At 41.1% G+C, this 22,492-nt stretch overlaps 1 protein-coding gene across 3 annotated transcripts in view; it reads left to right on the forward strand.

The window, feature by feature from the left end:
- Positions 1 to 22,492, forward strand: part of Nr3c2 (nuclear receptor subfamily 3 group C member 2) — a 325,266-nt gene that overhangs the window by 228,071 nt on the left and 74,703 nt on the right. For all 3 annotated transcript variants that reach the window (XM_076864297.2, XM_076864296.2, XM_076864298.2), the window contains exon 4: positions 3,153 to 3,269. In XM_076864297.2, coding sequence (XP_076720412.2) covers positions 3,153 to 3,269 — 117 coding nt within the window. The remainder of the gene's footprint in view (positions 1 to 3,152; positions 3,270 to 22,492) is intronic.

The raw sequence follows: 22,492 nt of genomic DNA on the forward strand, positions 1-22,492 counted from the left end.
AATGCTGGGTGCTGGTGGAAATTCCATGTGCTTGGCCCAGAGAACGTTCCTTTGGTTATTTTTCCCAAAGAGCACCCTCAGCCTCCTATTAGATTGCCAGTCAATTATATTGCAATCTATTCTTTAGAAAACCTGCTGGCATTAAGGTAGAGCAATATTATCAGACTTTGAATTCTGCTTCAGCTCTACCATTTGGGGAAGTCACTATCAGTTCCAGTGTGGGTTTCTTCTTGTGAACGATAGCCGGAATCACAGAGGGCCCATCTGTGTTATAGATTCGTTCTACAGCCTAATAAGTAAGATAACGCTCTAGTAGGACTTCAGATTTTTATTTTAAAAGTACGAGCCTCTGCTCTAAGGTATCATGCATCGTGAAATGTTATGTTAATCGGTTACTGTCTTCATATGGATATGGATTGCCTTTGTGAAATTATCTGCACCTACTTAGATTCATTAAGAATGGTCCGTTTTTAAAAAATACATTAGGTTATTTTAATGGTGGGGTTTAGTTTCTTCACTTTGATAGATTTTCCATCCTATTACTGTTGTTTTATGGTTATTATTATTACGAAGATTCACACTAATGTTATGTGCTCTAGATGAAATTCATCTTAATTACATTGAGCAATACACATTATTTTTAGTGGATATTTACTGGAACTAGAAATTCTCAACCATGGGTACCCGGATGAAGAAAAGGCTCTACCTTGTTGGCTGTTACAGTAACCAGCAAGATTCTGTCTGTGGTTTGCCCATTTTCGGTGACCTGGGACTCGGTCCTCAGACTTCTTTGCTGTGTCCTCTGCACTTCACTCACTGTCCAGTCTCACCCCTTCTCAAGACTTGAGAATAGGCATAGGCTGATTCCCTTTCCAGCCCAGACCTCTTCCTAACTCCAGACCTGTGTACCTCACAGCTGAGGCCTCCACGTGGATGCCCAGCAGGCATCCCAGACTGGTCACGTCCCACCTGGGGTCTTTTCCCATTAACCACAACCCCCCCTTCCCCGTTTTCCCCATTTTAATATATGGAAGTTTCATTTTCCTAGTTGTTCAGCCCCCAAATCTCATGCCTCCTTCACGACAGTTTTCCTCGGGTCCGTCCGCAAATCCCAAGGGCTCTTCAGAATGCATCTAGGACCTGACCACATCTCACCGCAGTTACACTGACTGCCCCCCCACTTTCTTCTCTCCCCTAGATTGTTATGATCCCCCCGACCTCTGGTATCCCTGCTTCTGTCCTTGATCCAGGGCAGGGGGTCTTCACCGAAGCAGCCACAGTGATCTTGTTCAGTGTAAACCACACCGGGCGACTTCTCTGCTCTAAGCCCTCTCATCTAGTGGCTTCCCCTTCACGGGGAGTAACAGCCAGAGTCTCCCAGGCCCCACGATTTGGCTCATGTTGGTCTGTAACCTCTCATCCCTGTCCTCTCCCCGCATTCTTCTCTGCTCATTTCCTCTGGTGTCCCTGCTCTTCCTAAAACACACCGAGCACCCCTAACCCTGGCCCTGCCCCATTTGCTTTCTCCTCTCCTGGTATACTTTTCACCCCGGTTGTCCACACGGATAGATTGCAGGATTTTAGACCTTCCTTTCACAGTAGCCAGCTGCGGAATCAACCCAAGTGCCCTTCAGCAGGTGAATGGATAAAGAAAATGCGGCATGCCTATGTGTGTGCGCACACACACACACACACACACACACACACACACACACACACATACACCACGGAGTATTACTCAGCCGTAAAGAACTATGAAATTGTGGCAGTGGCTGATAAGTGGAGGGAACTGGAGACTATAATGATAAGTGAAATAAACCAGAGCCAGAAAGTCAAAGGTCAGATGTTTTCTCTGATATGCAAAAGCTAGTCCAAAAAAGAGAAGAGGTGGGGGTGGGAAGGGAGGAATTCCCCCCAAATGGAAGAAAGATCAGTGAAGCAAGAAAGGGGATTGAGGTGGGAGGGAGAAGGGACAGGATGAGTGAAGAACAGTGGAGTGAATCTGACTAACTCTCCTTTTCCTATGTGCATACACAAGTACACCACAGTGAATCACACCATTGTGTATATCCACAAGGCCATAATTTAAAAAAAACTATACGTGAATAGCACAAAGATCAGTAAAAGGAAAGAAACAGGGGGAGGGAGGGAGAGGGGAAGTGTTAGGGACTGAATTAGAGAAAATTATATTCCATGCCTTTATAATTATATGGAAATGAATCCTAATGTTATGTATAATTACAACTATTTTTTTTTTTTTTTTGGTACCAGGGATTGAACCCAGGGGCACTTAACCACTGAGTCATATGCCCAGCCCTTTTTTCATGTTTAATAAGAAACAGGATCTCACTGAGTTGCTTAGGGCCTCGCTAAATTGCTGAGGCTGACTTTGAACTTGAGATACTCCTGCCTCAGCCTCCCGAGCTGCCGGGATTATAGGAGTGCACCACCACACCTGGCTACTGTCTACCCTTTTGTAGACATTTTCTCTTATTAATTTGTCTATTGTCTGTCTCCCCCAAGTTGATGGAAGTTAACCACAGCAGAGGCCTTTGTCTGTCTTGTTCATTGTTGAATCTCCAGGGCTTCCAGTAAAGTAAATATTTTGAAAAAATTAATGAATCATAGAGCTAGTTACAGTTTCATATTTTGCCAGTAGATGCCACTCTTCAAGCCTATGCCACACCTATATCTGATTCATATTCAGTTTTCAGCTGGTTTACAGAATGAAAGAGTTAAATATTTCCATGGTGCAATTTAAAAGTCTTCCCAGTGAGATCGCGTGTGTCAGTGGTGGGCAAGCATCTTAGCTTAAAGAGCTGTGGTAGGGCCAGGGCTTTCAGATCAGTGTGGGTGTGATGTCTGAGGGAAATTGAGCATTGCCTGACTCCATCAGTAAAATTCAGCCGGTGGGGGAAGGTTGCTCTTGCACAAAGCCTTCCTGGAAGTACATGTAGTATTATCACGTGTGTACCAAAATCTCAGTAGCATTAAGCTGACCATGTTATCCATAAATCATATTTGCCTTCTACTGTTTTGATGAAGAGATTTCAAGGTAGGAAAAGGGAAATTTCACATTCTGATGCCACACATCAGTATTTTATACTAGTCATAGTTTTTATTCTAACCATTGTTTTCTATTATTAAATCAGGGCAACACAACTATTTATGTGCTGGAAGGAATGACTGCATCATTGATAAGATTCGACGAAAGAACTGTCCTGCCTGCAGGCTTCAGAAATGTCTTCAAGCTGGGATGAATCTAGGAGGTAAGTCTTGTGGTTTTAGTTTTATAAAAGTTGTTAACGTGTAATATAACACCACTAGGATCTGTGTACTCTCAAAATTGAAGATGGAGCTAACATGGAGCGAAGGTTTTCTAAAAATCTAATAAGTTCTATTTTCATGCCAAAACATTTTAGGATGGAATTAAAAGGAGATACATTGTGAAGACACATTGTGAAGCATAATCCTACCGAATTTTTTGAGAGTGAAATTCTTTCAAGAAGTAGGTGTTTAACAAACACAAAGACATAAAAAGGAATAACTTCTTTAGTAAAACACCACAGCCAATGGTTTTTATTGCCATGTCTATTTAGAAATAAGACCTATACACGATAACATTAAATGGATAGTAACACATTTCTAACTCCAAGGGTAACCTATAAGAAGGAAAAACTTAAAAATGTTATAGAAGCTCACCAAATCAGGGGGAGAGGGTAAAAGAGTACAATGTTCATAGATAGGAAGAATCAACATTGTAAAGATATGTTTGCCCTAAACTAATTTAATAATTAATTTCCTAAGCAAAACATTAATTGAGGATTTTAAATTCCTAAATAACAATCAGGAAAATTCTGGAAAAGATAAACAATGCAGGGAACTAGCCTTACCAGACAGGGAAATATATTACACAGCTATAGTAATTAAAATGTTCTTTGATATATGTTTTAAGATTAACAGAAAGAAATAGATCCAGTTAATATGGGAATTTTGTATGTAAGAAAGCCAGCATTTCAAATCAGTGAGGCAAGAATAGATTAATCAATAAAAAGTATTGTGACAACTGTATAATCATCTGAAATGAGAGTGTTTAATCCAAACTCTTATTGTACACAAAAATAAATTCTTGCACTTTAAGATAAACTTTGAAAAACAACCATAGAAGTATTAAAAATGTATTTTTTAATGCTAAGTATAAAAAAACTTTTGCAAGTATAAAATAAAACCAGAAGATATAAAAGCAAAAACCTGAAAAACATTACTATTTACAAATCTAATATTGTTGCAGTGATAAACAATAAGAAACTGGAGAAAAATACTTGCAACTTATAGGCAAAGATTTAATGTCTCCTGGGGCTGGGGTTGTGGCTCAGTAATAGAGCACTTAAAGCACTAGGTTCGATCTCAGCACCACATAAAAATAAATAAAATAAAAATATTGTATCCATCTACAACTAAAAAATTATTTTTAAAAAAAGAGTTAATATAGAATTCCTATGGCTCCATAAAAACCCAACTCATTAGAAAAATGGGTAAACGTTATGAACAGAAAATTCACAGATGAAAGATGTACATCTGGTCCTTGAAACACATGAAAAGATCCTAAATCTAATCATACTAAGAGAAATTTTAAATGTCATGAGATTTTTATTGTTTTTACCAACTGGCAAAGGTAAAACATTTTTATGACATTATTTTATTAGAATATAGAAATAAAGTCAAGCCCAGTGGTGATCTCATGCATTTTAGGTAGGAGTATAAATTGGTATAATCCCAATGGAGAGCAATTTAGCTATTTCAATAAAATGTTAAAAGGCACATACCCTTTGACTCAACAGTTCCACTTTTGGGAATTCATCCAAGTATATTCTTGCAATGTAAGAAACATTACATGTGTAAAATATACATTGTAGCATTGTTGATGATAAGAAATTCATTAAATATTCATCTATGCAGGACTGATTAAGTAAATTTTATATTACTCCTAACATTAACAAAAATAAAGAGAAATCTATATATACTTAGATGGACTAAGCCAAACTATTGTTTAGCAATTAAAAATCAGGTTGCAAAATATTCATTTCATATGCTACAAGCCACACATCTATTTTAGAGAAAACATATTGTATAGAACATTTCTAGAATCCTATGCAAGAAACTAGTAATGGTACTTGTCTGGTAATAATAATTTCCACTTGTCTCCATGGAAAGGACTTGGGTAGCTGGAAGGCAAAGATGGGAAGGAGAACTGATTATCACTGTATATCCTTCTGTGTCTCCAAATGTTGTGTTGGATTCCTGTGTTGCATACACATATTAATTTGGAAAGAAATAAATCAAAAAATGAATAAAGTGAGACTTTATTCTTCTTTGCTTTGAGAAGTGAATCAGCTGGATGGATGGCTGTGGGTAGCCATTGAATGTGACTGCCCATGGAACAGGGCAACTCTGTAAGGTCAAGAGGAAGTGACCTTGGCCAGGGAAGGCAGCTGGTGTGAGAGCATGTCTCAAGTGTCTTTCTGTCTCAGAGAAAGACCCACACTGGTTAAGAGGGCATGTTCTGGAACCAGACTGTGTAGATGTGGACCCTCGTTCTGCCATTCACTTATCTGTAACTTCAGGCAGGTCACGCCTTGCCAGTGCCTTGGTTCCCTGATCATCAACCTGCAGGGATCAGCATACCTATCTCTTGGTCTGTGGAAAGGAGTAAATGAACAAATGTACCATGAAAAGAAAGTGATCACTCAGTGCATATTACCTGGAGATGGTTTTGTAGTCATCTTTCCAACATCGTTGCAAATACCTGAGATAATCAACTTATAAAGAGGAAAGGTTTATCTACTAAATGTCAGGCTCACAGTTTTAAACATTTCAGTTCACGATTAATTGACTGTTGGTTTTGGGCCTGTGGCAAGGCAGTACATTATGGTGGTTTCATATGGAGAAACTCTTCATCTCATGGTCAAGACACCAGAGAGGCATAGGAAGGGGTTGGGGTCCCGATATCCCCTCAAGAGCTCAGCCTCTGTGACTGAAACCTTCAATTAGGCCCTTCTCTTAAAGGTTCCACTAATTCCCAGTAGTGCCAAGGGCTGGGACCAAGCCTTTAGGGCATGGACCTTTGGGGACACTTACCCAAACCATAGCAGCTGTGGGGGCAGTGAAGGTGCTGGTGGTATATTTTGAATGCTGCGTGTTTAGGCTGAGGCAGGTATTCTTTGCAGCTTCGATCTGCTTTCACACACTGTCTCATTTTACCCCAGCGGCCCCCGTTTTGGTGAAGGTAAGCCTCAGGTGCACGGGGAAGTTAAGTGACTTGCCAGAGACGGCACAGGCAGGAAGATCATGAAACTTGTTCCTGAATCTGGCAGGTTCTTGGTCTGGTGTTTCAGGTGTACCACAGAGTTCTCTAGTTCTGCTATCAGAATCATCACAGGTGTGATGCAAGAGATCACCTTCCATAGTGAGGATCAAGAAAGATTAGCAACACCTGAAAATCTGGATGGTACAAGGGTACGGCCATTGGTTGTAAAGTGGACCCAGTCTAGGGGCACTCAACCACTGAGTCACATCCCCAGCCCAATTTTTTAATTAATTAATTAATTTTAATTTTCGACAGGGTCTTGCTAAGTTGCTCAGGGCTTTGCTAAAGTTGCTGAGACTGGCTTTGAACTTGAGATCTTCCTGCCTCAGGGTCCTGAACTGTTGAGATAACAGGTGTGCACCACAGTGCTTGGCCTGATTTTTTTTTTTTAAGTACATACTAGGAAGATACGTTTTAAAGAATCTGTATACTTTTTATTACCGTCAATATTAATATATGCATAGTATTTTATACTTTGTAACATTTAGTTACCTACTGTAAATTGTAAGAAAAGAACTCTATTTATAACTCTTCCCTCATGGGGTTGTTTAATTGAGTCATTAACCTTTAGAACAGGGTTTCTCAGCCTCTTCAACTCCCCTCTGCATGGTGGCCAATCTGTCCCATTAGTGTCCCTGATGTCTGTCTACTTGATGCCAGTGGCAATCCATTCTCTGCTGGTAGTGACAACTAAAAACATCTTTAAAATTGCCAAATGTCCTGAGGAGGCATTGCAACCCATTGGTTAAGCCGTAATGAATGACAAGTACTATTTAAGTGTTAGATATTATTTTTCTGCTGGGATATAAATTCCATCAATGGAAAAATTTTGTGTCGTTTTTTCATTGCTGCCCCCAGTGACTGGAACAGTGCCTGACCCATTGGCATTCAATAGCTATTTGTTGCATCAGTGAACAAATGGATGCTATTTTTTAGGGCTTGCTGTGTTCTAAGCACTGAAGGGGTGAAGGGAACTTTCAATCCCCTGATCATTTGAGTCTATAAAACAAAATGACCACAGACAGAATAGTAGAAAAGAGCATAGGAGTTCATCAACATGCAGATGCACGGGAGTCCCACAAAGGATGAAGGTATGCGATGTTCACAGGGAAAGGGAAGAGCGAGGTGGAGGAAATTCCATAGGAAGTGGAATGATTCTAGGGGAGATAAAAGGTCTGAAGGACAGACAGTGGCCAAGGGCGAAGTTTACCTGGATTCTGGGTGGGTGGTGACTGTCAGTCTCCTCTGTGATGTGAGTTGACTCTTCCTTGGTTGATGAAGTGCCACAGAGAAGTAGAAGGCATTCCCCCCCACCCTCGGTGGATCTGGTCTTCCGGTAGATGGGGGAATTTCCAGAGAAGCCCCTTCCTGCACTTTGGGGGAGAAGGAGGAATGAGAAACAGGCAGGTAAGAGAGGGTCACAGACACCTGACTTGTCAGGTCAGAGAACTCAGCATGTTAAGCTGCTGCACCTTGGGGTATATTTTCTGAGCCCCAACAGCACTTTGTTAAGCCTTTTTTATGTGTCCTCCCATTTGAGCCTCATGCCATCACTGTTAATATGTCCATTTTATAAGTGAGATAATGGAGGCACAGAGAGGCTAAAGATCTGGCCCCTAGACCACACAGCCAGGGGGTAGCAGTTCCACTCGGATCTCTGTTTCTGGCACCACCATCTGGGGATGGAGCTGGGGCACGCAGGTGCTTTCCTTGTGTCTACAATTACCTGTGGGTGAGGTTTGGCACAGTCCGTGTTAGAAAACTCATGTAATTTGTTGTTGGCTCCTATATACACAGGGTGGGTTTTGTGGTTTTCGGCAAAAGATTTTGCTCGAGAGAGTTCCCTTTGAATCTTGAGGTCACTGAAAGCAGTGAGTCAATATTGGGCAGAGTGGAAACTGATATTTGCAAAAGTTATATTTTCCTTAGGTTCAAGTTATGGCTTAAGCACTTGTGGTTCAGGGATTCAATAATTAACTTTAATTGTGCAGTTGTGGCAACATGCTGTAATTTCTTTTTCTTTTATAATTTCTTTGAAAGGCTTGAAAGAAATTTTAAGTTTAAGTTTTCAATTTCAGGAAAAGAAACGCAAGTAATTTTATTATTTTTTTTTAAAAAAAAAGATAATGTGATGCTTAACCTTTAATGTAAAGTGATTTCCAAAGTTAAAAATGTGAATTAGATTTAAAACCTTTTTAGATGTGTTCTGATCTCACCCGGTTTCCCAGCAAAGCAGGGCTTGTCCAGTCTTTTTAACCAACATCTTCTTCACTCTTGGGAGATGAGACTGATGGCGACCTAGCACACCACTACCTGGAAGATTCTTCTCTAGTGAGGGGTCATGACCCTGGGAACGAAATCCAAAACACTTTGGAGTCATTTTTTTTTTTTTTTCCTGTTTCCTCTGTTGATTTGTAGGCGATTCTAACCATGTCCCCAAATTCTCCTCTGCCTCAGAAAATGGAAGGGAGGAAGAAACGAAGGCAGGCGGGCAAATGCGTAGAGTTGTATTTCTCAAAAATTAAGGCTGTGAAATGTGCCTCTCCCCCTTCCCTCCAGACCCACTGCCTCCCTCCTGCCTGCAAGTACTTTTCTTTTTCTTTAAAATCCTGCTGGGCTTTAGGCTGCATGCAAAGGGAAGTACAGCAGAAGATGTGGGAATGTCAACAGAGAAATTGAAAGGAAAATAACAGCTCTTTGGCCCCCAAGCTGAGCCTGCCATTCTAGCTCTAGCCCCTGTGAGTAGATTTGAGAGAGTCACGATGCTATCTACAGGAAAATTTGCTGCTTTCTATAGCCTGCCCCAAAGGAATGAATCACTCCACTTTTACAGGCCAGGATTCTGAAAAGAGTGATCTGTTCCTGTCTTTTAGTTTCTCCTAAGGTGGATGGAGCCCAGTACCAAAGCTCACTGGCCCTTGGACCAAGAATGGGCCCTTCATGGTGTTTGTAGCTTTGATTGCACTCTGGCCACAGAGCAGGAGGGGACCTTAGAGGCCTTTCTCTTCCATCCCTCCCATTTCACAGATGAGGAACTTGGAATCCATGATGATATCACCAGAGACCTGAAAAACGCAACAGAAGGCTCCCAGCTCCATCTTCATTCCTCTTTTCTTAACTACTCCTCAGGTTATTGTATCTTCCAGTCAATATGCTGAGAAGCCTACTCGCACATTCCTTTAATGAAGACTCTAAAATATTAAAATCTTGTTTCCTGTAGCTTTAAAACTGTAGACTTGAGAGAAAACCAACCTTGGAGAGCTAAACATAAAATTTTTTAAAAGAAATAAATCTTAAAAATAGACTTCAAAGCCACAGTGTATCTCTAAAACCAGCTCCTAATTCTGGTTCCAGATTACTTCCAACACATAACCTGCAGCTTTCCTTAGTCTCAGAAATCACTTTTACTCAATTTAGCAGGACCTGTTCCAGGTGGCCATACCCAGTCTACCTTTCCCTGTGATGGGAATGGTACATGTCATGTGAGGAGAGGGATCTCAGACACAGGAAGCGTTAGAACCGCTGGCATCCTGGTTGCCTTTGGAGGGATGGAAAGAAAACACCTAGATGAAAAAGGAGGGGAAACATGATGCTAAGGTTGGGAAAGTTCAGAGAAGGATACTACGTGTATGCATCACTGAAAGGGTGGAACCGAAGCCAGTGAAAATATTTAAATTAAAATTCATCTGCATAATGCAATATTAATCGGCCAATAAAATTGGGGCTGTGAAATTTATAACCACATGGAACACTTTCCCAAAAAATAATAATGAGAAACTATTATGCAGAACTATCGGCGTTACTTATTCTGTGCTTACAACTATTTGTGAAAAAGATTTGCATAAGTCAAGAGACTAGGAGGAAATGGAATACCAAAAGGGTCTGTTAGTGTGGTAGGATTACGAACGTGCTTTTCTCCTTTCTTTCCACGTCTATTAGTAATATCAACATGTTTTATAATAAAACTTAAATGGAGTTCCCAGTTTTGAACCAAGAAGAAAGGAATCAAAAGACCAACTCGTGGTACTTCTGAACACAAGAGGGAACGAATTCGACATGCAGATTCCCAAGGGATTTCTTCCTGAACGGGAAGGAGGGTGGGGAAGAAGAGACTGGTGAATCGCCTATGGTGAAATCCTTTAAAAACTAAAGTGGAGAAGTGAGCTGGTAAACAAAAGACCCAGAGACAAAGGAATGACAGAATTATGACTGACCACTAAACCCAGACAGAGAGAGAGAGAGAGAGAGAGCGCAGGAGGGAGAGGAGAGAGCTTTTCATTTGAGAAAAATTGGCTTTTCCTGGCAGCATCTTGCTGTAACTGGTTGACTTGGTCACCTACAAAAGTCACACAGTGTCAGTCTGATGAGAGAAATCACAGGATCCATGCTACTGAGAGAGTAGCTTTAATATTTGAAATTCAATAAGGAAAACACAGTTTCTATCTTTAAGGGTCTCCTGAGGCAGGATATTCAGTTGTTGCAGAAGTTTAGAAAGCCCAAGGATGCTGAGTTTTGTAAAGAGATGCCATTCCTCAGATTTTTTTTTATTTCTTTTCATTCCTCTTGCTTATAGACGATAAAAATTTCAATGGGACTTCTGAACAGTAAACTCAAGGAGGAAATAACACATTTTTATAAATCATTGTGGAAAGTAAGTCTTGGTAATCCTTAGGTATAAGTGAAGCCATATAAGCTGTTGTAGTAATATAACTGATGAATTAACTGATATTTTTACCTTACAGAAGTTGCTAGAGGAAAGTTTGGGATTGTCCTCAAAAAGATTTTCTATATCTCTTCAATTTTAAGACTTTTTTCTTTCAAATTTTAACTTCCGTGATGATGATTTGCAAACGCTGTATATAGTTCTATTTATTTTCTTCAGAGCTTTATTACTTTATCATCATCATCATCACAGTCATCACCACCATCATCTTGAGTGGTGACATCTTAGAACAGCAGCAATACAGGCATTGGATAGAGAAGTCATCCCTCTCCAGAAATATGCACATTTGTGTGCACGCACACCTTGGAGAGATGATCCGAGTAGGCTGCTTTTCTGTGAGTCTTTTAAAGTACGAAACCCAGAGATGTTAGAAGTCTCTGCTTGGGCATATAGATGCCCTCTGTTAGGACTTCCATTTTTCCTTTAACTTTCTCACTTGCAGTCTTTTTTGGTGGTGGTTGCCATCCCAATCTGCTATAAGAACCCAGGGAATCTTATCTAGGAAACCTTGTTATGTGTCCCTGGTGGTCCCAAGAGGCGTACAACCACAGCTGTCCTATTTCTAAGTGTCATCCTCAGATGCACAGTTCTCTGTGGTCCCGTCCCCCAGCGCCCCTCCCACCCACTAGCTGATAGCCTCGGGGACCTACACCTGTTTCCTAACTATTCCCATAGTGGTGGGGGGTGTTTTTGCTTTGCTGTTGTTCAGGGCACCTCACATTATTGTCACCCCCTATCCTGCTACCTCAGATGTTGGAGTTCTATTCTGAGAATACTAAGAATCGGATAGTTAGTCCTCATGAAGAACTGGGATGTCATTCAGGATGTAAGAGGCTTTTAATTTCTAGGGCTTTTCTTTTTAATTTATCTTTTTTTTTATTTTAACCCACTTCTTTCTATTGTTTCACCCCCCACCCACCTCTCTCCACCTACCCTGTGGCTTCTGCTGACACATGGCTTTCACTGTGCATTTCTGCAAAATGCTTCTCTCTGCCCATCTCGGCCAGATTGTCACCTAAGATCCTACGTGCCAAATTGCCAAGAGAGGGTCCCACTTAATCAGTTGGTCACTGTGGGGACAGATCTTCTGATTGGGTTGAGTCCTCCACAGTGTCCATAGAAATGGCTGCTTTGCCTCCTTGGCCTGTCCTCAAGTGGGCTGGTGGCAGCATGATGACCTTAAAGAAACCTGTGATCCAGTTCTTAGAAAGGAACTAGGAGTGTAGCAGTCAGAGGGTAATAGACAAAACAAACTGCAGTCAAATGGTAGGAAATTCCACCTAGACATAAATCGTAGCAGGTTTTCTGACACCCTTATTTTTTTTTTATTACTCCTTTTAAGCGATCCATCCATTTAAAATGAAAACAACTATTGGTGTTTAATAGCAGATTGACAAATAGTAGCTTTTCATGTGTCTCAGAACAAAATAAAAGCCTTATTTTGAAATTGAAAACTTTTCAATATGGTTACTTTGAAAATACAGGAGCCAACACACACACACACACACACACACACACACACACACACACTCTCTCTCTCTCTCTCTCTCTCTCTAAATTAATTAATTAATTAATTTAATTAATTAAAATCTTAAACTTTTTAAAAGAAATCAATTAATGTATAAGGTGGACGTTCTCTTATGGATCATTTGTCTTTACCTAAAGAAAAGAGAACCAGCCACTGAAAACGAATCATCCTGGGTTTGCTGTACACAGCCACTTAGAAAGCAGCCACCAGTCACTCTAGGTGGAATGCCTGCCTGCTGTCTGAAGGACGTGTGTGTGTCATGGATCAGACTGATTCCTCAAAGTTGTCACCATTGAATTTATTTATTATAAATTCATAGTTATGTCCACGAAGGAATATAACTTGATCTTCTTTTCATTTGAAAATCTAGTGCCTAAGGATCTGCTGTGTGCAGTCTTTCCCTTTCTTCACAATGAAACGTGACTGTGGAGGGGAGGGAAAGCAGTTTATGTTACTGGGCAGCCCTCTTGTCTCACCTCCAGAAGGTACAGAAAACCATTCCAATAAACATGTCCTCTGTGTCACTCTGAAGTAGTGAGTTTATTTAATATTTAATATCATTAGTTTAGGGTGATGGTTTTTCTGGACCAATGACATGCCTTTAAAGGTTAACCCTATTTTAACAATTTAAAAATATTTTTATTGATTTGTCAAATTGTAAAACACAATAGTGGCAGGGATACGAAATCAACAAACACCAGTAGCTTTTTTCTGTATCCAGTGCAAACTCAGTAACAAATTTGCTAAGACTTCAAGAAAGTTCCATTTACATGAGCTAGCGCGTGCCTGTGCGCACACGTACACACACCACACACACACACACACACACACAGAGGCAAAAACTCTAGGAATAAACTTCACCAAGGAGATGAAAGTTCTCTACAATGAAAATTACAAAACACCGATGAAAGAAATTGAAGAAGACACAAAAAGGTGGAAAGACACGCCCCAGAATTACCTGGATGAAATGTCCATACTACCCAAGGTGAACTACAGACTGGTGCAGTCCCTGTCAAAAGGCCGGTGACTTTCTTCACTGAACTAGAAAAAAAATAATCCTAAAATTTACAAACACAGAAGTCCCTGAAGAGCAAAAGCAATCCTGAGCAAAAGGAGCCAAGTGGGAGGCGTCACAGTCCCTGACTTGCAGACATACCTCAGAGCCACAGTAAGGAAACAGCATGGTGTTGTCCTGAAAACAGACACACAGACCACGCGACAGACCACGGGACAGACATGAACCCACCCACACGCAGCCAACTGATTCTCAGCAAAGACACCAGAAACCAACCTTGGAGCAAAGAAAGTCTCTTTGATAAATGGTGCTGAGCAAAACTACATATTCATGTGCAGAAAGTCGAAACTCCACCTGTCTCTCAGGGTATCCAAAAATTAACTCGGAATGGATCCAGGACTTTAAAGTAAGACCTGAAACTCCCAGAAGAAAAACAAGGGACATACTTCAAGACACGGGTACAAGCAGTGATTCTCTGGATAGGACCCCAAAAGCACAGTCAACAAAAGCAAAAAATGACAGACAGGATGACATCAAACAGAAAAGCTTCTGCACAGCAAGGGAAACAACCCAAAGTGTGAAGACACAACCTGGAGAGCAGGAGAAAATATTTGCCAACTCTTCACCCATCAGAGGTACATAAAGAATTCAAAAAGCTTAACAAAAACCAAGTAAGGCCTGGAGATACAGCATATAGCTCAGCTGGTAGCGTGCTTGCCTCGCATGCACAAAGCCCTGGGTTCGATCCGCAGTTGCACACACACAAAACAAACAAACAAGTAAAAGGCACTTAAAAAGATGAGCGAATGATTGGAGTTGACCTTCCCAAAAGAGGAAATACTAATGGCATCATTAGCCATCAGTGAAATGCAAACCAAAACTACAAGGAGATACCATCTCACTCCAGATAGAACACCTGTCGTCAAAAACAAATGTAACTCAGCAATAGAGCACTTGTCCAGCATGTGCAAGGCCCTGGATTCGATCTCCCAGCACAGCACGCATGCGCAAACACACACACACACACACACACACACACACACACACACACACAAGCATATCCTGTAAACATTCATAGAAAAGGGAACTCATATGCTGTTGGTGGGAATGTAAATTAGTACAGCTATAGGGAGAACAGTATGGAGGTTCCTCAAAGAACTAAAACCAGATCTACCTGGCATGGTGTAAATCAGTGGTAAAGTGCGCAGCTGGCTTGCACGAGGCTCTGGGTTTGATCACCAACACCAAAATAATTAGCTAAATAATTAAATTTTTAAAAAAAGGTCTATCATATGATTCAGCAAACCCACTTCAGGGCATATACTTTTAAAAGTGAAATTAGTGTAGTAAAGAGGTACCTGCATGCCCATGTTTATTGCAATAGTGGTCACTATAGTAGAGATGGGGAATCAGCCTGAGTGCCCATCAGAAGATGAGTGGGTAAGGAAAATGTGGTTAGTATACATAGTGGAGTATTATTCAGTCATAAAGAAGAATGGAATCCAGTCATTTTCAGCAAAATGAATGAAACCTAGAGGGCATCATGATAAGTGCAATAAACTAGACACAGAGAGATAAGAGCTATTTATTGTAAAGGTCAACCTGCAAGTAGAAAAGTGGTAGCAACAGATTAGGAATAAGTGATTGGATGTGACAGTATTGTGCATGCTGTTTGCTTTTATGGAAATACCACACCAAATCCCATTAATTTGCGCAATTAATATATGTAGATAATAATAAAAATTATAATATTACAATGATTAAATAAAGGAGAGTAAAAGTTTTCTGTAATACATGGGGGACTAAAGATCAAATAATAGGATGTTTGCTGAGCACTTTAGATGCTAATTAAAAAATAATGATTTACTGTTTTATAGAGTGTTTCTTAAAAGCTGAACTAGCCGAGCTAATAGAAATGATTTCATTAGAAAGTGCTGCTTCATTATTTTGAAAAGAAGATATGAAAACAACAGTATAAAGGCAATTACTGATTTAGGTCATTGAAATAAGAAACTCCAAAATGCAGTTGGCCTGTGTTCCTCCTTCACTGTTTTGTACAGTGTTTATTTTGAGAGCATCATGATATGAAACACTTTGAAATAGTGATAAAATAAGCATTTATTCTGTTCTCACATAATTGTTTTTTACATCAAGATCAGTCAGACTTTTTAGGAAGGGATCATAATATTTAACAATGTATCTCTGATGAATCCCCCATTCCTTTGGCAAGTATCCAGGAGCACATGCCTCCCAGGGGCCTGGCAGTCCTAGTGACAGTTTCAGCATAGCTATGAGAAGGTAGTCGCTGGCCTGGTTTCCCCTTAGCTCATCTGTAGGAATAAAGAGTTACCATGGGTCAGATACACAGAGGAACTTCAGCAAAAACATACTTAAAGAGCACCTATAGTACTGACAGTGGCCGAGAGCTCTGAAGTTGTTGCTTTAGAAACAGAATCAGCAACTTGACTTGTGCCTACTGAAATAGGGGGGCAGGATCTCAGGGTGGCCTCATGTGGCTGTACCCCTCAGTACCTGGGTAGCTTCATCTCACACATGCTTTGTGCACAGATCCCATCCAAAGGCCTGCCGGTGCCTGCTGATGCTCACACTTGCGCTGTCTAGAAAGGGGAACTGGGCACCGTGAAGCTGGACTCTCTTCTCCATCCTCACTCTAGAAGATTCAGGTCACATCATTAAACTTTTCCAGATAATGTTACTGGTGACACTACTGTTGGTTTCCCCATTGATTTATGGGTAAAGAAAAACCCTTATCGAGCTAAATCATTTGATTAAAATACTCTGGAGTTGAAAAACAGATCGGAAACAAAGGGGAAATCTTCAATGAGGTAGTGACTTTTTGATTCATTTACTCTGTAACTCCACTGTCTTATTCCCTAGCAGATTTTCATATCCTACGGGGTCAGTTTTTCTCAAAATTATTGGATGTATTTTTTTTTCTTTAATAAACAAAATCTGGCCAGACAAGGTGGCACACACCTGTAATTCCAGTGGCTGAGGAGGCTGAGGCAGGAGGATCTCAAGTTTAAAATCAGCCTTAGCAACTTAGCAAAGCTAAGGAACTTAGCAAGGACCCTGTCTCTAGATAAAATACAAAAAAGATCTGGGGATGTGGCTTAGTGGTTAAGTGTCCCTGGGTTCAATCCCCAGTACCATACAGGAAAAAAAAAATTAAAAAATAAACAAAATCTGAAGCCTCCCCTTGAGTTATTTGAAATTCAAACTAAGAGGAATCCTGTGACTGAACATAAAACAGTGAGCACAGTGCTGGTTTGTTTCAACCTACAAACAGACACCTCTTTCAGTCTCTTCCCTGTCCCCTTTACAAGGTTCTGAGCCACTCCCAGGAATCGTCCTGAGTGACTAGTCCTGCCACCTGCTGCCCAGGCCCTCCCCACAGGCAACACCTTCTCCCAGCTTCAGTGCTGGGGCAGGTTCTGCGAAGTCTGACTTGAGTGACAAGTTCATCCTTGTCAGCCTCAACGGGGGCCTTTCATTTACACCAGACACATAGGAAGGCCAATAGGGAGCCAACAGGATTCCGTGTGTATTCGTTTCCTACAGCTGCTACTACAAATGATCACTTGTTTATTGGTTTAAAAGAACACAGATGTCGTATCCCATAGCTCTACAGGTTAGAAGTCCCAAGTGGATATTGCTGGACTGAAACCAGTGTGTCAGCAAGCTGGGTTTCTTTGAGGAGGCTCTGGAAGAGAATTCGCCTGCTTGCCTATTTCAGGTTCTAGGGGCTTGACTATTTACTTCAGCCCATGGACAGATTAAATGCATACTTCTCCCTGTGCTGCCATGGTCACATCTCCTCCTCCCCCAGGCCCAACCTCCCATTTCACTCATAAAGACTTTTGTGGTTATGTTGGACAGGCCTAGACAATCCAGGATCATTTCCCGATCATAAAATCCTTAATGAAATCTTCAGAGTCTCTTTGCCATCAAGGTGGCATTTCTCAGCTTCCAGAGATGAGGAGGTGAACATCTTTGTAATGTTGGGGACCATTATTCTGCCTGACACAATATGGAATGACTCATCTCTAAGAGGCGCATGCTGCCTCACTGGGATTACTTGGCTGTGTTCCTGATCCTGATCCACTGCATCCTTGCCTACTTCATTCCCCTCTCTGCTCTTCCTCTCCAACACCAGCTCTGCTCTCCACCCAGGCACCCTAAATTCTTCCTCACAGCCTCCCAGTCGTGCCTGTGCCCACGCAGTTCTTAAACAGCCTACACCTTCCTCCCTGGTCTGCTTCACTCGGACCCCTCAAAAATCTCACGGAGTCAGAGGTCAGTCTTCATGATGGGGAGGGCCTTCTTTCCCTCTCAGAGGGTTTTAAAGTACTGCATATAAGTAGCGTTAATTCACACTTGTCCTACAAAGCTTCTTATGCCTTCCTTTGATGGAGTCAGTACCTCCCCTGTCCTTCTGAAGTTTCTGTCATAGCCAGTTTATCAGACTGTTAAAATCATTTGTTTTTAAATATCTCTTACCAAATACTCTCAACTTCTCCGGAACAGGATTGTTCTTTTGTCTTTACATCCAGAGCCCTTAGTACAGTCAGCACTTAATAAATACCACTGAATAAATGAATGAATGAATGAATGAGAGAATGTGGGGTTAAACCTTGCCAATATACTACAGAGCTGAGTTTTCTTTAAAAATCAAAAATAGAAAAACCCAAGTTTGTTTATGCAGTTATTAAAGGAAAAAAAATGGGCCTTATTTTAAAACTAGTTCCATAACAAAGATTCCAAAGATAATTTTTTTAAAAAGTTCTGGTCTGATATTACTTTTTCTATCCCTGCACCAGGGAAGTGTAGGTCTTGACCCGCCGTTGACTTCTATAGTGTAATCTGGCAACTTCTTCAAGAATTCTATGTTGCAGAAAAGGCTTAGCATCTCTATTTACCATTCCTGGTGAAGAATTTTAAAGTGATGTTTGAATTTCCTGACGTAGTTATTGAAGCATAGTTTCTGTCACCGGCCTGGAGGAATGAGACATTAGGACAGCTGTGGATGCTGTGAAGGTGGGAATTCTAGCCTTGGCCTGATGGATTTGTGATGAAGCATTTAGTTCAAGGTGAAAGGAAGTTAGGATGAATTGACCTAGAATAAAAGAGTGTAAAGTAGCAAGGAAAGGGGGTTGTGGACACGCAAAGAAAGTCAAAGGAGTGAATGAGCCCAAGATGATTAGGTTAAGGTCAAGATCAAGTTGAGAGGCTTAGTGGAGTAAATCCCAGGATTATCCACCAAATCATAGAATCCCTGGTCTCCAGAACGGTTGTCATCCAAGGTCAAAGTCAGGGAAATATACTAATTTGAGGTGAGAGGAAAACCTGTCTTCCAGGAACTTCAAGACTGACAGATGCTCAGCCCACAGCTGGGCACCAGGTGAATAGAACCAAAATCAGCAACACTGTATTCAAGATCAAGAACAGAATCACAGTCTTCCAGCTCCACCTCTGGGATGCCGAGGAGTCCACCAGCTAAAAAAGGGGAGCTTGTGATGGAGGACCTCTCTGGCATTTATCCTGGGGGGCTGGGTGGGGGACACCTGTGTGTCTAGATAACTGAAGAACGTGAAACCGCACTGGGGAATGGAATGAACTCTGTACAGGTGTTACCTGGGCATTCCTTTACCCTGTAGTCATTGTTTAATTGTACATTGCAATCGGCCAGGTGCAGGGCTGTGGGACAGGGACAGGGATGCCACTTTCCAAGATGAGAAGTTGGCTGTAAACCTAGGGGCGTGGGACCCTGTTACCTCCAGGTGGGTCAGCAGGAAGTTGACCCTGGGGAGCAGGCCAGCCCCACAGCTGGGAGGAAGCTTGCATGGCAGGGAGGCTGGATTCCATCCCAGGAACGAATGCTCTTTTTAAGGGGTGGCTAGTAAGGAGGCCTGTTGTGTAAAGCTCAGCTTGGATTTTAACGTGAGCAGGGATGTTGAGGTCATTCAGTCATCTCTCATTTTTTTATGAGTGTGGTAGCATACAGGATATGCTCTCGTCAGTCAACACGTACACCCCTTGGGTGGGGCCAGGGCACTTGCCCTCACCTTGAGAATCACAAGCCCAATGCTGTGATTGCTCTAAGACTTTGAAAATCTCTCTAGGGGCTCCGTGAGTCTATCTGGTTCTGTCTGTGCCGCTTGCAGGTCATGTCTGGTGTTTAAGAGTGACACTGGCAATAGGCTTGTGACATCTGGGAAGCTGAATGTAAGTTTTACTGTATGAGTAAGTAGAGTCCCATATCTTATAACACTGATGACCTATTTTAGGAATTTGGTATAGAATTCACCTAACTATAGGCATGGGCTGGGGGCCGTGGGAATCAAGGCTCCGTGGGTAGGAGGGGCCACTTCTCAACTCCAGTATTCCATGGGGGAAGCAGACAGGTATTTGTCAGATTTTATGAACCTTTTTTTTTTTTTTTTTTTTTTGAGAAATGTCAGAGATGCAAATTTTTGTGTGAAATATGTCAAAGAGTTTGAAGATGAAAATGAATTTTTTATTATTCGCAGCTCGCTTTCCAGTTTATGACACCTGCTATTAAGGAAACTACAGGAGCATAATGAATTAGCACACTTCTTTTCTCAATTCGCATCTGATTGTTTTTGTTAGCTTTCTAGCTCACTCTTCTGGTTTTTAACAACTTCCTTAGTGTAGACTGGTGGTTTGCAGCCAGGGATGGTGTCACCATTAGGAGGGACATTCTGCAGTCTGGAAGCATTTTGGTTGTCACAGATAGAGCCTAGGGGGCTGCTCCTGGCATCTAGTGGGACAAGGATATCGCTCATCATTCTGCAATGCACAGGAAAGTCCATTCAACAGAGAAGCACTCAGCCCAACGTGTCAATAGAGATAAAATGAGAAACTCTGGTATAGAACCGTGTTTTAATTCTCCTTCCTCTCTGCCCCCGCCCCTCCCTCTGTTTCTTCCTCTGTTTCTGATCTCATTCAGAATCTTTAGGGTTAGTAGTTCTCAATTTTAAAGAGCAGGAAAAATCTTGTGGGGAATTGGTAAAAGGAAGACTCCAGCCTCCACTTGTATTCTGATTGTGGACCTTGGGCCAGCCTAAATTCTGCCTCTCGGGTAAGCCCCTGGGGGAGACTCTGAAGACCAGGGACCACCATTGGAGAAACAGTATGATAACCTTTCTTTTCAAGGCCTGTGGTCTTAGCATCTTCATTTTATTGAAGGCTTTATCATTTGAACTGCTCAGTTATATGCTGTTACTTTTATTAAGCCTTTAAAATACACATAGCTAGCCAGGTGTGGTGGTGCATACCAGAAACTTGGGAGGCTGAGACAGGAAAGTCACAAGTTTGAGGCCAGCCTCAGCAACTTAGCGAGGCTATAAGCAACTTATCAAGACCCTGACTCAGAATAAAAACAAAAAAGGGACTGGGGAAGTGACTCAGTTGTTAAATGCCTGTGGGTTCAATCCCTGGTACCAAAAAATACACACACACACACACATGTATATGTATATATATAGATACATATAGATCTATATAGATAGATATGTGTATATATGTATAAAAATATGTGTATATATGTATAAATATATGTATGTGTGTGTGTGTGTGTGTGTGTGTGTGTGTGTGTATTCGTAGCTCTTAATATTTATGCTTTGGTAAATAAAGAAATTATGTAGTTGTGAACAAAGACCTAAAATCATTTATAATAACTTTTGGTTCTTACAAATTGTCCAGATAGCTGCATAGTATATCTTAGAGTTTCTTCCCAAAATTTTTAATTTATTTCTTCCATCTTTTTTTTTAATGTGTCAGTATAATACTTTTGCCCTCCAAAAAGCTGATTGATAGTGGCTCACAGAAAATACAGTGTTAAGATTTTGTTTGTTTTTTAAGCATGTGAAAATTGGGAAATGTGAACTATATAACAACTATTTATATAGAGAATAATACAGATAAATGATTTCTTGACCAAACCTATGTAATTTAAATGTAACAAACATTGACTCCCATAGAGATCAGCTTGTGCCCTATAACATGAAGATAGTATGGCAAGGCTAGTTGGGAGTACATTAGATCCATTCTCCAAACGCTGCTTTGTACTTAGGGAAACTGCATGTTTATGCCAAGGTAGTCTCAGTTGCCCTCAAGGGGTTCAACTCAGGCTTACGTTCCATTTGTCATCCATGGATTGATTTCAACTCTCAGGACTTTGATAGGTCCGCAGCAGTTATTCAAGATCATCTTGATATTTACAGTTGGAACAATACATGCCAATTAGCTGGTGATTTGCCAAGCCTTGACCTCTGGTATATCATCACCAAAACACAGGTGTCCTTCCAAGACAGCTGACAATCATTCAAACACGATAACCACCAAGAATCATGAGGAGCTTTGTCATCTCCACCTATAACAGCTTCTTATGGTAATTCTGGAGAAGCAATTTTTTTTTTTTTTTTTTTTACAGTCTAGAATTCTGTTTGGTTTTATGTTTACACCAAATTGAGCAGATAGAACAATGGTTGTCCGTGAGCTTGGGAGAGGTCTTTAGCCTCCCCTTCATAATTTTCATCAATGCCTTCCAACCTACCATAAAGAAATATAAAGGGTAAATGTCTCATGAGCAAACATGTTTTCACAATTCCTTCAAACCCCTCTCACCTAAATCAGATTCTGTGGCTGACCCTGCTATCAGGCCACTGGACTTGAAATGATGAGACCCATTGCATACACCACCTCTACCAGCTAGAATCTCGGGCCAGCCATTTATCTTCCTGGCGCCTTATTCCCTTTGAGTTAAAATGAGATTAAACTGGCTGTTTTGTGAGGTCCCTTCTGGTCTTAGAAAGC

This window comes from Callospermophilus lateralis, chromosome 8 (genome assembly GCF_048772815.1).
Source record: "Callospermophilus lateralis isolate mCalLat2 chromosome 8, mCalLat2.hap1, whole genome shotgun sequence".
In the NCBI taxonomy this organism is placed as follows: Eukaryota; Metazoa; Chordata; class Mammalia; order Rodentia; family Sciuridae; genus Callospermophilus; species Callospermophilus lateralis.